This window comes from Somniosus microcephalus, chromosome 6 (genome assembly GCF_052327205.1).
Source record: "Somniosus microcephalus isolate GS21.2 chromosome 6, FLI_Smic_1.0, whole genome shotgun sequence".
In the NCBI taxonomy this organism is placed as follows: Eukaryota; Metazoa; Chordata; class Chondrichthyes; order Squaliformes; family Somniosidae; genus Somniosus; species Somniosus microcephalus.
The window spans coordinates 96,894,970-96,910,115 of record NC_140992.1 but is presented as its reverse complement, the minus strand read 5'-3'; the positions used below and the strand labels follow the sequence as shown (position 1 = coordinate 96,910,115).

Sequence of the window (15,146 nt, the reverse complement as noted above, 5' to 3'; positions counted from 1 at the left end):
TGCTTTTTCATTCTGCGTGGAGGGGTTTCCTGTACGGGCTGCTCTTGCACACCTTCCACTTTGCCATCTTCGCCTGCCGTCCGGACACGCCGTGGCGTGCCGTTTTACCTCCGGACGGAGGCGGAGGTCCCCAATGGGGGGCTCTCTATGCGGGAGTCCTCCCCTGTTCTATCGGGGATTTGGCCTGGAGGGTGTTGCACAGAGCAGTTCCGTGCAATAGATTTTTAAGCAGGTTTACGGACTCCCAGACCGCTTGTTTGTTTTGCGGTCTGGAGGAGTCCGTTTTTCACGTGTACACGGGGTGTGAGAGGTTGCAGCCCCTCTTTCACTATTTGAAGGGGCTGCTCCTCAAATTTTGGTTGCACTTCAGTCCCACGCTCCTGATCTACGGTCACCCGGTGCGGAGGGGAGCGGCCAGGTCGGAGGACCTCCTCGTGGGCCTGCTCCTGGGCCTGGCCAAGAAAGCCATCAATTGGTCCAGGCAGCGGGCGGCCGAGGGGGTCGTCCGGCCGGATTGCCTCCCTCTCTTCCGCGGCCATGTTCGCGGCCGGGTGGCCCTGGAGATGGAGCACGCGGTGTCCGCCGGCGAGCTCGAGCTCTTTTGTGACCGGTGGGCGCCGCGGGGACTGGAGTGCGTAATCGATCTAAGAGGCCAAATTTTAATTTGATTAATTGGGTTATTTAAAGGGTTTATTTGTTTAAGGGTTTATTTTTTTTGGGTTCCAACAAAAGAGGTGATTAAAAACTAACAGGGTTAGGAACAATTAACACCAGAGACTAGGAACAATTAACACAGGAGACTAGGAACAATTAACACAGGAGACTGACAAGTGAAGGTGCTCAGTCTGTTCCTTGCTGCCTGTGGAGCAGGTTGTGCTGTTGCTGTTCCTGCTGCTGGTGCTTGGGAGGTGGTGGTTGCCTTGGCCTGGGAGTGGAGAGGAAGGAGTGACCCCAGGCCACCACTACCAGCAACCTACTTCAACTACAGAGGTGCCTGGAGAGGGAGGAGTAGAGGACAGAGGAGGAGGCCAGCTTCACAACTACAGGAGGCCTTCCATCACTGCCTCCCAACTTGGCCTCCAGCCCAGGAGAGGGAGAGAGGGGAGAGAATACCACTCGGCTACAACTCGGAAGGAGGGGAGGAGCTGCTGCAACTTTCAAAACATCTGCAGGTGGGTGTCTTTGTGCACTCCCCTAAAGACTTTGCATTGTAGGCGGGGGGAGGAAGGAAGACGGGCCGGAAGCCTGGCCTGGGTTGGCTGGAGCCTGCCCAGGTGAAGCTTGTTTCTGCACGTCGAGAAGACCTGTGTGGGCTGAGCCTGGGCTGTCTCCAGTCTACCCAGGCGAAGACATCTTCTCCCCCTGCCCGAAGAGCTGCTTAAAGACTTTGTATTTCCATCGGGGGAGTGCACCCAGCCGACGCCCACCCACCGACCAACACCTTAAGTGGGGACCCTGCCTTTGCGGCCCCCCCTTCTTCCCATCCCCCTCTTTCTCTCTCCTTGTCCTCACTCTGCCTCTCCAAAAGGCACCTCTTTTTTTATTTTTTCTAATTACCCATTGAGCAGAGGGAAGGAAGGGCCCCCCTCCCAATTAATACCATCAAGGGGAGAGGCGGGCCAGTTAATTTACACTCCCTCTGCTCTGGGAAAGACATAAATTACCAAGGCCATTTAACATCTTGGGGCCTGTGACTTTTTGGGGTGTGTGTAGCTCTTTCTGAAAACCACCCCACGATGGCGAGCACTTCTTCGGCGGCGACGGGGCCGGCGATGACATACGCGGCGGCGGCCAAAGCCTCGGCTGCTCCCGCTGCTGCCGCTGCCCCGTCGCCGTTCCGATTGATGACCGTCAAGCTCGGGGTGAAGAGCTACACCCACCCCGACATGACTATTGAGGCGTGCGTGAAGGCTATGGCCGGGGTTGTCGGCCCTCCGGCCATAGTGGCCGCCTCAAAAATGTACGGGAAGGCTGTCTTCTTCCTGGAGTCCGAGCGGGCGGTGGCCCTGGCCATCGCCCAGGGGCTCACCGTGGGCGGGACTTTCCTGCCGGTGGACCCGCTGGAGGCCACCGCGCAGAGGGTCGTCTTATCAAACGTCCCGCCCTATATCACCGGTGAGCTCCTCCTCCCCCACCTACGTCAACTCGGGGAGGTGAGGTCGGGCATTTCCCCGATCCCGCTCGGGCTCCGGGAAGGCAGCCTTCGCCATGTCTTCTCCTTCCGGCGCCAAGCCTTCGTTCAGCTGGCGCGGGAGGGGGAGACGGACGGGGCTTTCACGGTCCTCCACGGGGGGACCCCGTACCGCGTCTTTTGGACCACGGACGGCGTGCGGTGCCACGCCTGTAGGGAGGTGGGGCACGTGCGGAAAAACTGCCCCGCCTCCAAGGCCGCCAAGTCATCCGGTGCGGCCAAGGCTGGCGCCGCCGCCGCTCCTCCCTCCGGGTCTAGCCGCGCTCCCTCCCAAACAAAAGCCAACGGGACGCGGTCGTCGTCGGAGGCCATCGTCGTCCAGGCCTCCGGCGGGGGGGAGGAGGGATGTCCGGTCGGAAAAAAGGCGCTGGGGAAGAACAAACACCGTAGGGTGGGTCCCCCCGAGGAGGGCGTGCCCTTTAACATGGACCCCCTGACGCCCGAGAGCATCGCGGCGCTGATAGTGGAGTGCGGAGCGGGGGGGGACACCGTGCCTGAGCCCGCGGCCGTGACCGCCGATGCGGGACCACCAGAACCTGCGGCCGGGCTTGGGTCCGGGGGACCCAAAGAACTCGCTCCTCTGGAAGGAGCAGGGGAGGCCCCTGAAGACATGGAGGCCTCCCTCTACCCCTCCGCGCTCAAGCGAAGGCGCGACTCCCGGGACGAGGGGGGGGACAGGGAGGTGGAAGGCCCCTCCGGTCAGGGGGAGTCGTCGCCCGCCGCGGACACTGCGCCCCACCCCACCGCTAACACTACTACGGGCGAACGGCAGGGGTCGCCTGTCCCTGGGGAAGCTGAGGCAGAAGCGTCTGCCCGGCTCGTGCCTCCCGGGGATGGGGACGAGACCCTGCCCGTGGGGGGGGTCGCGGGACGACCCGCGGCGGGGACGGATCCTTTGTCGGTGGCGTTACCCCTCGACGGGTCGGGCGGCCAGGGGACCGGGCCGGGCGAGTCGTCCGACGATGAGCTCGCCCAGAGCGGCCCGGACCTTTCCCAGGTGCTGCTCGACTTCGTCGAGGTGTGCGGGAAAATTACCCCGTCTGCTGGGTCGGAGGCCGGTGGCGTGGCGGAGGGGGACCCTCCGTCTGTGTCTCCGGCGCCGGGCGACTTGGAGACGATCGGGTACGTGTGTTCTCCCGTCTCTCCGGTCTCTCCGGTCGTTCCGGTGCCTGGGGCGGAGGGGGTCTCCGGGCCGCCGCCGCCTTCTGGCCCGGCCCCCCTAAAGGAGCCCGGGGGGGAATCCTCCGCTACCGATCCTGGGGGTGGGATCGGGGCGGAGGCGGGGCCGGCTGTCGCGGCCGGGCCGCCCGACGCGCACTGCGTGGCGGACGGTTCGGCCGCCGGCGGCGACCCCCCGGAGGAGGACGGGGACTCGGTGGTGGGGGCGGAGGAAGACTTAGAGTCCATCGCCGACGAGGCGATGGATGACCTCGCGCCCCTCGCCGGGCCCCCCCTCGTTCTTATTCCCATCAGGGAGCTCCGGGAATTTGTGGCCACGAGCCAGGGTCGCCGCAGGACCCAGCAGGCCCTCGACAGATGGTCGGGGCTGGCGCTGCTCGTCGGGTCGGCCCGCGTCGCCTACAAGACCATGGGTGCGGACGCGGGCGTGAGCCCGTCCGAGCTGTGTCGGTTCCGAGCATTCCTCACCGGGCTGCTAAGGGAGTGGCGGTCGACTAGCGGCCGCCCTCCCTTCCCCCGTTAGTTTTAAGTAGGGGTTGGTTGTGCTTCTGAAATGAAGATAACCATAGCCAGCCTCAACGTCAACGGCAGCAGGGAGGCTAGCCGCAGATTTCATAACTTTTCGGTCCTTCGGGACGGGAAGTATGCGGTGTGCTTCCTGCAAGAAACCCACACCGTTCCGGGAGACGAGGCTACGTGGCTCCTGGAGTGGCAAGGAGGGGTCAACATGAGTCACCTCTCCAGTGTTTCCAGTGGGGTGGCTATCTTGTTGGCCCCGCATTTTCAGCCGGAGATCTTGGGGGTCAAGGAGCTCGTGCCGGGCCGCTTGCTCCAGGTCACCGTTCGCCTGGGGGGCGTGCCGTTCCATCTAGTGAACGTGTACGCCCCTCGGGCCGGTGCGCAGCAAGCGCGCTTCTTTGAAGAAGTGTCCACTCTTTTGGGCTCCGTCGACGCGGGCGAGTGCGTCGTCCTCGGGGGGGATTTTAATTGTACCCTCGAGGCCAGGGACCGCACGGGTACCCAGCCGAGCCCGGCGTCGGTGGGGAAGTTGAGGGACCTGGTCGGGTCCCTCGACTTGGTGGACGTCTGGCGTAATCTCCATCCCGACTCCAGCGCCTTCACCTTTGTGAGGTCTGGGGGAGGAGCGTCCAGGATCGACCGCCTCTACATTTCCCGGGCGTACGTCTCCTGCGTTCCGACGGCTTCCGTGCGGCCGGTGCCGTGCACGGACCACCACCTGGTGTGGGCGGAGCTCGTGCCGCCGCGCGCCGGGGGGCGGTCCGCGTACTGGCACTTTAACAACCTGCTGCTGGAGGACGCGCGGTTCCGGGATTCGTTCGGTCGGTTCTGGGCCGGCTGGAGAAGGAAGCAGGGGGGCTTCCCCTCCTTGAGGCTATGGTGGGATGTGGGCAAGGCTCACATCCGTCTCTTCTGTCAGGAGTACGCGAAGGGGTCGACCAAGAGGCGGGAGGCCAGGGTCGGGCAGTTGGAGAAGGAGGTGCTCGACCTGGAGTCCCGTCTCGGTCAAGTCGCCGAGGACCCGGCCCTGCGGCTGGCGTACGAAGAGAAGAGGGGCGCGCTGAAGGACCTGCAGCTCGTCGGGTCCCGAGGCGCGTACGTGAGGTCGCGGATCCAGTTCCTGCGGGACCTGGACCGCGGCTCCCCCTTCTTCTACTCGCTGGAAAAAAGACGGGGGGTCCGTAAGCAGCTTTTGGAGCTGCTGGCCGACGACGGATCTCCGGTCTCGGATCCGGAGGGAATCCGCGCGGAGACCCGCGCCTATTACGGGGCTCTGTTCTCTCCGGATCCGTCCAGCGAGGACGCGCGCGGAGTTTTGTGGGAGGACCTGCCGAAGGTCGGCCTGGAGGGCGCCGAAAAACTGGACGCTCCTCTGAGTTTGGAGGAGCTGTCCGGCGCCCTCCGCCAGCTCTCCAGGGGGAAGTCCCCGGGGCTGGACGGGCTGACCGTGGAGTTCCACAGGGCGTTCTGGGGCGTCCTGGGGGGCGACTACGTGCGGGTCCTGGGGGAATGTCTGGCGACCGGGGAGATGCCCCTCTCGTGGCGCAGGGCGGTGATCGTCCTGCTGCCTAAGAGGGGTGATCTCCGCCTCCTCAAGAACTGGCGCCCGGTCTCCCTCCTCAGCACGGATTACAAAATCTTTGCCAGGGCCATGTCTGTTCGCCTTGGCACCGTGCTGGCCCGCATGATCCATCCCGACCAGTCCTACACGGTCCCGGGCCGGACCATTCACGATAACATCCATCTGGTCCGGGACCTGGTCCACCATTCCCAGAGGGCTGGTCTGTCGGTCGCCTTCCTTTCCCTGGATCAGGAGAAGGCGTTCGACAGGGTGGATCACGAGTATCTTTTCGGGACTCTGCGCGCTTTCGGGTTCGGGACGCATTTCGTCGCCCGGATCCGACTTCTGTACGCTGCCGCGGAGTGTCTGATTAAAGTTAACGGGTCCTTGACGGCGCCCCTTCGCTTCGGGAGGGGGGTGCGTCAGGGATGCCCCATGTCCGGCCAGTTATATGCCATTTGCGTGGAGCCTTTCCTGCGCCTCTTGCGGAAGAGGTTGGCGGGATTGGCTCTGCGAGGGCCGGGCGTGGAGGTGGTCCTCTCGGCTTACGCCGATGACGTGCTCCTCGTGGTCACGGATCCCGTTGACTTGCGGAGGATGCGGGAATGCCAGCAGATTTACTCGGACGCATCCTCCGCCAGGATCAACTGGGGGAAATGTTCTGGACTCCTGGTGGGTCAGTGGCAGGTGGACTCTCTGCCGGAGGAGTTCGGGCCCTTCGCCTGGAGCACCACGCACCTCCTCTACTTGGGAGTCTACCTCAGCCCGGCCGAGGACGCCTGGCCGGCGAACTGGCACGAGCTGGAGGCCAAAGTCACCGCTCGCTTAGGACGCTGGACAGGATTGCTCCGAGTGTTGTCCTACAGGGGTCGGGCATTGGTCATAAACCAACTGGTGGCCGCCATGTTGTGGTACCGGTTGGTTACTCTGATCCCCCCCCCTGCGTTTGTCGCCAAGATACAGAAGAAGCTCGTCGACTTCTTCTGGAACAACAGGATGCACTGGGTCGCTGCCGCGGTTCTGAGTCTCCCGCTTAGGGAGGGCGGTCAGGCGCTGGTGTGCCTTCGCACCCAGGCTGCGACTTTCCGTCTTCAGACGCTGCAGAGATACCTGTACGTCGAGAATCCTCCAAGATGGTGTGCGCTGGCGACGCATTTCTTCCGCCAGCTGCACGGCCTCAATTACGACATGCAGCTCCTGTTTCTGAAAGTGGGCGGCAGGCGTGCCAGCCTGCAGGAGCTGCCTGTCTTTTACCAGGAACTGCTATGGGTTTGGAACTCCGTCGCCTCCAGGTGGAGCTCTCCCCCGTCAGGAGCGGCGGCTGTCCTCCGGGAGCCGCTGTTCAGGAATCCGCACCTCCACGTCCGCGAGTTCGGGTGGCTGGCGGAGCGCAGGGCTGTGCCTGGCAGGGTGACTAGAGTCGGGGACCTACTCGATGGCGGGGGAGCGGGCTGGATGGCGCCAGAGGAGCTGGCGCGACGCATGTCGTGGGACAACGTCCGGCTCGCGGTCAGCGCCATCGGGGCGGTGAAAGCGATGTTGCCCCCCGACGCCACGAGGTGTGTCGAGGCGGCTCGGGCGCGTGGGGAGATCCCGTCCGAGCTTACTCCCGTTCGGACGGAATTCCTTATCGGCGCCTCGCCCCGAAACTCCCCTCGGGGATCGGTGCCTCACAACTTGAGCCGTCTCGAGGAAATACCCTCCGTGCTTTTTCATTCTGCGCGGAGGGGTTTCCTGTACGGGCTGCTCTTGCACACCTTCCACTTTGCCATCTTCGCCTGCCGTCCGGACACGCCGTGGCGTGCCGTTTTACCTCCGGACGGAGACGGAGGTCCCCAATGGGGGTCTCTCTATGCGGGAGTCCTCCCTTGTTCTATTGGGGACTTGGCCTGGAGGGTGTTGCACAGGGCAGTTCCGTGCAATAGATTTTTAAATAGGTTCACGGACTCCCAGACCGCCTGTTTGTTTTGCGGTCTGGAGGAGTCCGTGTTCCACGTATATACGGGGTGTGAGAGGTTGCAGCCCCTCTTCCATTTTTTGAAGGGGCTGCTCCTCAAATTTTGGTTGCACTTCAGTCCCACGCTCCTGATCTACGGTCACCCCGTGCGGAGGGGAGCGGGCAGGTTGGAGGACCTCCTCGTGGGCCTGCTCCTGGGCCTGGCCAAGAAAGCCATTAATCGGTCCAGGCAGCGGGCGGTCGAGGGGGTCGTCCGGCCGGATTGCCTCCCGCCCTTCCGCGGCCATGTTCGCGCCCGGGTGGCCCTGGAGATGGAGCACGCGGTCTCCGCCGGCACGCTCGAGCAATTCCGTGACCGGTGGGCGCCGCGGGGACTGGAGTGCATAATAGGTCCAAATGACCAAATTTTAATTTAATTTCTGATTTCTGATTTGAGTTCTTAAAAGTTACTGGATTTTTAGTTGTTTTTGATTTAACACAAGAGGAGAGACTAGGAACAATTAACACAGGAGACTAGGAACAATTAACACAGGAGACTGACAAGTGAAGGTGCCATCTAGAGGTTACAAAAAGGAACTGACTGGCACCCTCACACATTGAGGATGGGGATATTCATGGAGCCTCCTCCTCCCGTTAGTTGTTTAATGGTCCACCACTATTCACAATTGGATGTGGCAGGACTGCAGAGCTTTGATCTGATCTGTTGATTGTGGACTCACTTAGCCCTGTCTATAGCATGCTGCTTCCGCTTTTTAGCATGCACGTAGTCCTGTGTTACAGCTTCCCCAGGTTGGCACTTCATTTTTAGGTACACCTAGTGCTGCTCCTAGCATGGTCTTCTACACGCCTCATTGAACCAGGGTTGGTCCTCTGGCTTGATGGTAATGGTAGAGTGAGGGATATGCTGGGCCATGAGGTTACAGATTGTGGTGGAATACAATTCTGCTGCTGCTGATGGCTGACAGCGCCTCATGGATGCCCAGTTTTGAGCTGCTAGATCTGTTCTGAATCTGTTCCATTTTACACAGCAGTACTGCCACACAACACAATGGAGGGTGTCCTCAGTGTGAAGACGGGATGTCGTTTCCACAATGACTGTGCGGTGGTCACTGCTACCACTGCTGTCATGGACAGATGCATCTGCGACAGGTAGATTGGTGAGGACGAGGGCAAGTAGGTTTTTCCCTTGTGTTGGTTCTCTCACCACCTGTCGCAGGCCCAGACTGGCAGTTATGTCCTTCAGGACTCGCAGCTCGGTCAGTAGTGGTGCTACCGAGCCACTCTTGGTGATGGACATTGAAGTCCCCCACCCAGAGTACATTCTGTGCCCTTGCTACTCTCAGTGCTTCTTCCAACTGTTGTGCAACATGGAGGAGTACTGATGGGTGGTAGGTGGTAATCAGCAGGAGGTTTCCTTGCCCATGCTTGATCTGAAGTCATGAGACTTCATGGGGTCCAGAGTCAATGTTGAGGACTCCCAGGGCTACTCCTTCCCGACTGTATACCACTGTGCCGCCACACCTGGTGGGTCTGTCCTGCTGGTGGGACAGGACATACCCAGGGATGGTTATGGAGGAGTTTGGGACATTGGCTGAAAGGTATGATGAAGAGGGGTCAGAGGAGGCTCAGATGGAGCATAAACACCAGCACGGACTAGTTGGGCCAAATGGCCTAATTCTGTGCTGTATGTTCTTTGTAATTCTATGTAAACTTAGCTTGTATTTCCTTGAGTATAAAAGACTGAGTCGTGATCTGATCAAGGTGTTTCAAATGTTAAAAGGATTAGGGTACTTACAGTGAAACTATTTCTTCTGTTGGAGGAATCAAGAACTAGGGGACAAAATCTTAAAATTGGAGCTAGTCCATTTAGCAGGGAAATCAGGAAGCACTTTTTCACACAAAGGGTAGTAGAAATCTGGAATCCCCACCAAAAAGGCTGTGGCTGCTGGGGTAATTGAAGCTTTCAAGACTGAGAGATTTTTATTATGTAAGCTTATCAAGGGATATGGAGCTAAGGCTGGTAAATAGAGTTGAGGCTCAAATGATCTAATTGAATGGCGAACAGACTTGAGGGGCTGAATGTCCTATTCCTGTTCCTATGTTCCTAGATTGAACTGCTTTAGGCAGAAGGTGGTGAATGTGTGGAGTGGCCTATCCAGGGAGACAGTATGGGAACATTTCAGGGAGAATTGGATAGATATTTGAGAGAGTGGCCAATTGAGAGGTATTTGGAACCATCCAGTCATGCACTTTATGTTCTTCATCTGCAAAAATAAAATGTTTAGGAGTTCCAGGCTTGTTGTTTAATAATTATCATTAAAAATTCCAACAAATAATCCTGATGCTGATTTTTTTAACATAACTTCTGTATGATTTTGAATCCAGTTCAAGCCTGAATTCACGAAGTATTTTGGCCAGCTGTGTATTTTCAGGAGTAATCCTTGCTGTCTCCAAATCTTACAATACATGGAATAAATAATAAACATCCTAGAACTTCTACTGAAGCTTCGTAGTTTTGTCTAAGAATAATAGTTGTACTTACTGCTTCCTTTATGGCCGACAGTCTGTTTTATTTTGTAGCAGATGTATACGATTAAAATCAATATGAACGACAATACTGTTGCAGCAATGGAGCAAATCATCCAGGGCAGTTTCTGAACTAAAATAGATCAGAAAGCGGTTAAATTTTGTAAAATGCATTAAAACATTGAAAAGGCTGTTTAACAAACCTGTGATGTGACAGATTTAGTGGAAAGTAATTGTTAGTTAACGTATATGTGTATATGTGGATAGATGTGGGCAAAATACAGTGAGTATGTCTGGAACTGCTGTATCATGTCTTGTTACATGGGTAATTTACATCCTTTGCTTGCACACGTAAGCAGAGAGAACAAGTTTAAAACTAGTTTCCAGGAAATGCAAGAAATAGCAAGAGTAAGAGATCTAAACACAACTTGAGGCCGATGTGTATTTTTAAAATTAATAATAGCTAATCTCTCATTTCATTGCTCGCGGTAGTTTGAAATTCGGAGCATGATCGTGATGTTTAGTTTCTAAGGCGGGGCTGATTTTAATCTGCTCTGTCTCTTTTTAAGGTCATTGCTCAGGTTCTCGGTGTGGAAGTGATTTAAATATAAACATTCTTAGCTCAATTAGAAGCTAATTGTTAAGGAAAGTTTCTGTGAATGACAGCAGTTTGTAAACCTTTAGCTGAAGCGGCCACATTATTGAGCTCAGGAAAACCCCACAGGATATGATTCAGTTTCTATACTTTTGACACTTTGAAGTGTGACTGCACAAACTGGACGCGAGATATATACACAGTGGAATCCCTCTGTAGTGTTCGCTCTTGGTAGTGTTCAAGTGAATGCAGTGCTCAATTACAAAATACTAAAACCACACGGTGTTGAATGAATGTGGCGCCTTTACAGCTGCTTGTTGCGCTAACTGCAAATCAATTGTTTAGCGCAGTTTGGCTTAGATTGTAGCTTTTCCCTTGTCATTTTTACAAACTGTCTGTGGTAATAGAACTTCCGTGGATAATTTCAGCATCTGAGAATTGTGAAACACTTGTACTTTATAACTCTTCAACATTCAATACTATATAACGCTGTTTAGAATTTCTGCTATCAAACATTTTACAAACTTTGGGATCCTCATTTTTTAAATAGCCAGCGGAGACCTGACTTCAGCTGTATTGCTCAGGGGAAGCTGGTGCCGATTAGGTGCTGCCAAATAGAACTATATCCCGATTGTTATGGACAAATAGCACATACTAATAATGTTGACTCAAAAATACCGAAGATAATTGTCTAGGAAGCCAAGTAACTTTCAGTGTAAAGAAAGAGACAGAACTTGCATTTATATAGCACCGACCACAACCTCATGAATGCCCCAAAACCATTCACAACCAATGAATTTGTACTGAACCATGCTTTGAGGTGCCTGCTGTACATGGTCCATGTCTCTGAGGCATACAGCAGGGTGGGTATCACTGCTGCTCTCTAGACCATGAGCTTAGAGCTGGGCTTGAGGTCCTGGTCTTCAAACACTCTCTTCCTCAGGCGACCAAAGGCTGCACTGGCACACTGAAGGCGGTGTTGGACTTCGTCATCAACATCTGCCGTTGTTGACAGTAGGCTCCTGAGGTATGGAAAGTGGTCCACATTGTTCAAGGCCTTGTTGTGGATTTTGATAATCAGGGTGCAGTACTGTGTGGCGGGGGCAGGTTGGCAGAGGACCTTTGTCTTACGGATGTTTAGTGTAAGGCCCATGCTCTTTTATGCTTCGGTGAAGGTGTTGACAATGGTTTGGAGTTCGACCTCCGAGTGAGCCCAGACGCAAGCATCGTCTGCATACTGTAATTCGACGACAGAGGATGGGAAGACCTTGGATCTGGACTGGAGGCGAAGGAGGTTGAACAGTTTCCCGTTTGTTCTGTAAATTAGCTCCACTCCAGTGGGGAGCTTACTGAGGGTGAGTGGAGCTTTGCAGCAAGGAAGATTGAGAAGAGCGTTGGTGCGATGACACAGCCTTGCTTGACCCTGCTTCATACATGAATTGGGTCTGTGGTGGAACCATTGGCCAGGATCATGGCTTGCATGTCGTCGTGAAGCAGGCGGAGGATGGTGACAAACTTTTGAGGGCAGCCGAATTTGAGGAGGACACTCCATAATCCCTCACGGTTGATAGTGTTGAAGGTGTTTGTGAGATCAAAGAAGGCCATGTACAGTGGTTGGTGCTGTTCCCTGCATTTCTCTTGTAATTGAGGTGCAGTGAAGATCGTGTCCATTGTGCCCCTTAGTGGGCGGAATCCGCATTGCGACTATGGGAGGAGCTCTTCGGCCACTGGGAGAAGGCAATTGAGAAGGATTCTTGAGATGACTTTCCATGTGGCAGACAGCAGGGAAACTCCTCTGTAATTACCGCAATCGGACTTGTCACCTTTCTTGAAGATGGTCACAATTACGGCATATCTGAGATCCCCTGGCATGCTCTCCTCCTTCCAGATTAGAGAAATGAGTTCATGAATTCGTGCCAGTGGTGCTTCTCCGCCATACTTTAGTGCCTCAGCGGGGATTCCATCTGGTCCTGAGGCCTTGTTGTTCTTCAGTTGTCGGATGGGCTTTTCAACCTCATGCCGGGCTGGGGTTGTGCTGAAATGGTGGTGGATACCATACAGTTGAGGACACTCGCATCGAAGACAGATTCTTGGTTAAGATGATCTTTGAAGTGCTCCTTCCAGCGGGCACTGACTGTCTCTCTGTCCTTGATGAGTACCTCTCCGTTCTTGGCCCGCAGTGGGGTAGGGCTTTGGGTGCTTGGGCCATAGATGGTCTTGACTGCGCTAAAGAATCCACGTACATTGTGTTTGTTGGCTAGCTGCTGGATCTCCTGCGCTTTCTCCACCCACCATCTGTTCTTTAGGTCATGAGTTTTTTGTTGGACCTCGGCTTTCAGCTGCTTTCTTGCTGTCGAGTTCTGTTGCTGTTTCCAGATCAGGAATACCTTGCGCTTGCAGCTTATTAGCTCCTGGATCTCCTGGTCGTTCTCATCAAACAAGTCTTGGTGTTTCCTGATTGAGTGACCGAGTGTCTCTTCCTGTGGATTATGGAGACCAGGCATTGTGGGCACTCTGTGTCTCTGCATCACTGGGAGTCATCAAGTTGTTTGTGAGGCATAGGCTGAATAGGGCCTTCTTAGTAATATGATAGCCTTCTTAGTGCTGGAGAGGTACCACCAACACTGCCTCCGCAAGATCCTGCAAATCCATTGGCAGGATAGGCGCACTAACGTCAGTGTTCTCGCTCAGGCCAAAATTCCCAGCATCGAAGCTTTGACCGTGCTCGATCAGCTCTGATGGATGGGTCACATTGTCCACATGCCCGATACGAGACTCCCAAAACAAGCGCTCTACTCGGAGCTCCGGCACGGCAAGAGAGCCCCAGGTGGGCAGAGGAAATGCTTCAAGGACACCATCAAAGCCTCCTTGAAAAAGTGTAACATCCCCACCGACACCTGGGAATCCCTGGTCCAAGACCACACAAATTGGAGGAGAAGCTGAACACTTCAAGTCTCTTCGCCGGGAGCAAGCAGAAGCCAGCTGCAGGCAGCGCAAGGAGCACACATCAACCTAAGCACCACACCCGCCCGCCCCTTCAACCACCATCTGCCCCACCTGTGACAGAGACTGTAGGTCCCGCATTGGACTCATCAGTCACCTGCGAACTCATTTGTAATGTGGAAGCGAGTCATCCTCGGTTCCGAGGGACTGCCTGAGAAGAAGAAGAAGACTGAACCATAGTCACTGTTGTAGTGTCAGGAAACATGGCAGCTAATTTGATCACAGCAAGTGTCCCACAAACAGCAATAAACAGATGACCAGATACAGTAATCTGTATTAGGAATGTTGGTTGGGGGATAAATGTTTGCCAGATCACTGGGAGAACTCCCCTGCTTTTCATCAAATAGTGCCATGGGATCTTTTATGTCTACCTGAAAAGGTTTAATGTCTTATCGAAGGCAATGGCCCATATTTTGCGGCCCCTACGATGCGTACGTGGTGTGTACGTGCCCATAAGGGCCGCGCAATTTCTGGGTTTTCATGTGCGAAGCGCACGCACGAAAACCCAGGACTTGCGATCTGTCAAGAATCTTTTTGACAGATCATCTGTATCCCCGGGGAAAGGGCATCCGCGGGCGGAGAGTTGGGCTATTTTCCCAACTACTGCCCAGCGAATGCCTGTGAAATTCTTACACCTGGTAAAAGCAGGTTTTTAAACATTAAAATGCCTGTAAAATAAGTTAAGATTATTTATAGCCCTTTTAAAACATTTAAATGTATTTTGTTTGAAATGTTTAATTAAATTGTATTTTAATTAATTTTAAATATGTAATTTTTTTTATTTGTTATATAAATGTGTTTTTTATGTGATCCCCATTCATGCTTATGGGGATTCCATTCATACAGAATCACCATAAGCATGAATGGTGATCCCCCTTCTATCATTGGTTGGGCCGGCCCTCGTGATCCCAGGGGTGCTTGCGAACCGCCTGCGCCCCTGGGATACGTGGGCGTCTGCACATGTCTACACATCGAGACCCAGGAGCGCGAGTCTCCGTGGATCCAGGACCATCAGGTAGATTTTTTGCCGTTTGGAGGCATTCGCCCACAGGAAGCCTTCGACCGCAAATTCAGGCCCAGTATCTCCAACAGAACGGCACAGAAGTGTCTACCTAGCTAATGTGTTGGAACCCACAATCTTTTAACTCAGAGGTAAGAGTGCTACAATTGAGCCGAGACTGACACATAAATATCCTTAACTAACTTAATGTACTATTAACTTCCACTGAAAAGATCATGAGCCGAAATTCGATACAGCCAAGTAGCTGTATCAATGTACTGTTACTTCCACTGAAAAGGATCTTTGTTGGAACTCCAAAGTTATATCAGAGCTCAGCAGAAATTAATGGTCCATGAGTTAAAAGTCGGTAAAGTTGTGACTTGAATTCATGACTCATATGTTCAGAGTACCCTGGCTTTTCAGCAAGCAATGGGAAACATAAATAGACTCGAGTTGTCAGCACTTTGGATGCCCTCTCCCCGTGTCTAATTTCAACAATTTTCATCAAGCTTGACCGTACCTGTATAGAATAGATCCACTTTTATTTTTACTCAGTATCTGTATGAAAAAATTACTTCTGTTTAAGTGCCCTGTCTCTCATTACAACTACTGCAA

The 15,146-nt window shown here is 54.6% G+C and overlaps 1 protein-coding gene across 2 annotated transcripts in view; it reads right to left on the bottom strand.

Annotated features, from left to right (window-relative positions):
* Positions 1-15,146, bottom strand: part of LOC147115935 (SLAM family member 5-like) — an 84,431-nt gene that overhangs the window by 66,078 nt on the left and 3,207 nt on the right. Inside the window, exons 4-5 of one of the 2 annotated variants that reach the window (XM_085990590.1) lie at positions 9,950-10,066; positions 9,493-9,671 (exon numbers count right to left, since the gene is read on the bottom strand). In XM_085990590.1, the coding sequence (XP_085846716.1) occupies positions 9,559-9,671; positions 9,950-10,066 (230 nt within the window). In that variant the 3' untranslated portion in view covers positions 9,493-9,558. Of the gene's footprint in view, positions 1-9,492; positions 9,672-9,949; positions 10,067-15,146 lie in introns of those variants that run through there. The other variant, XM_085990591.1, reaches the window with a different exon arrangement.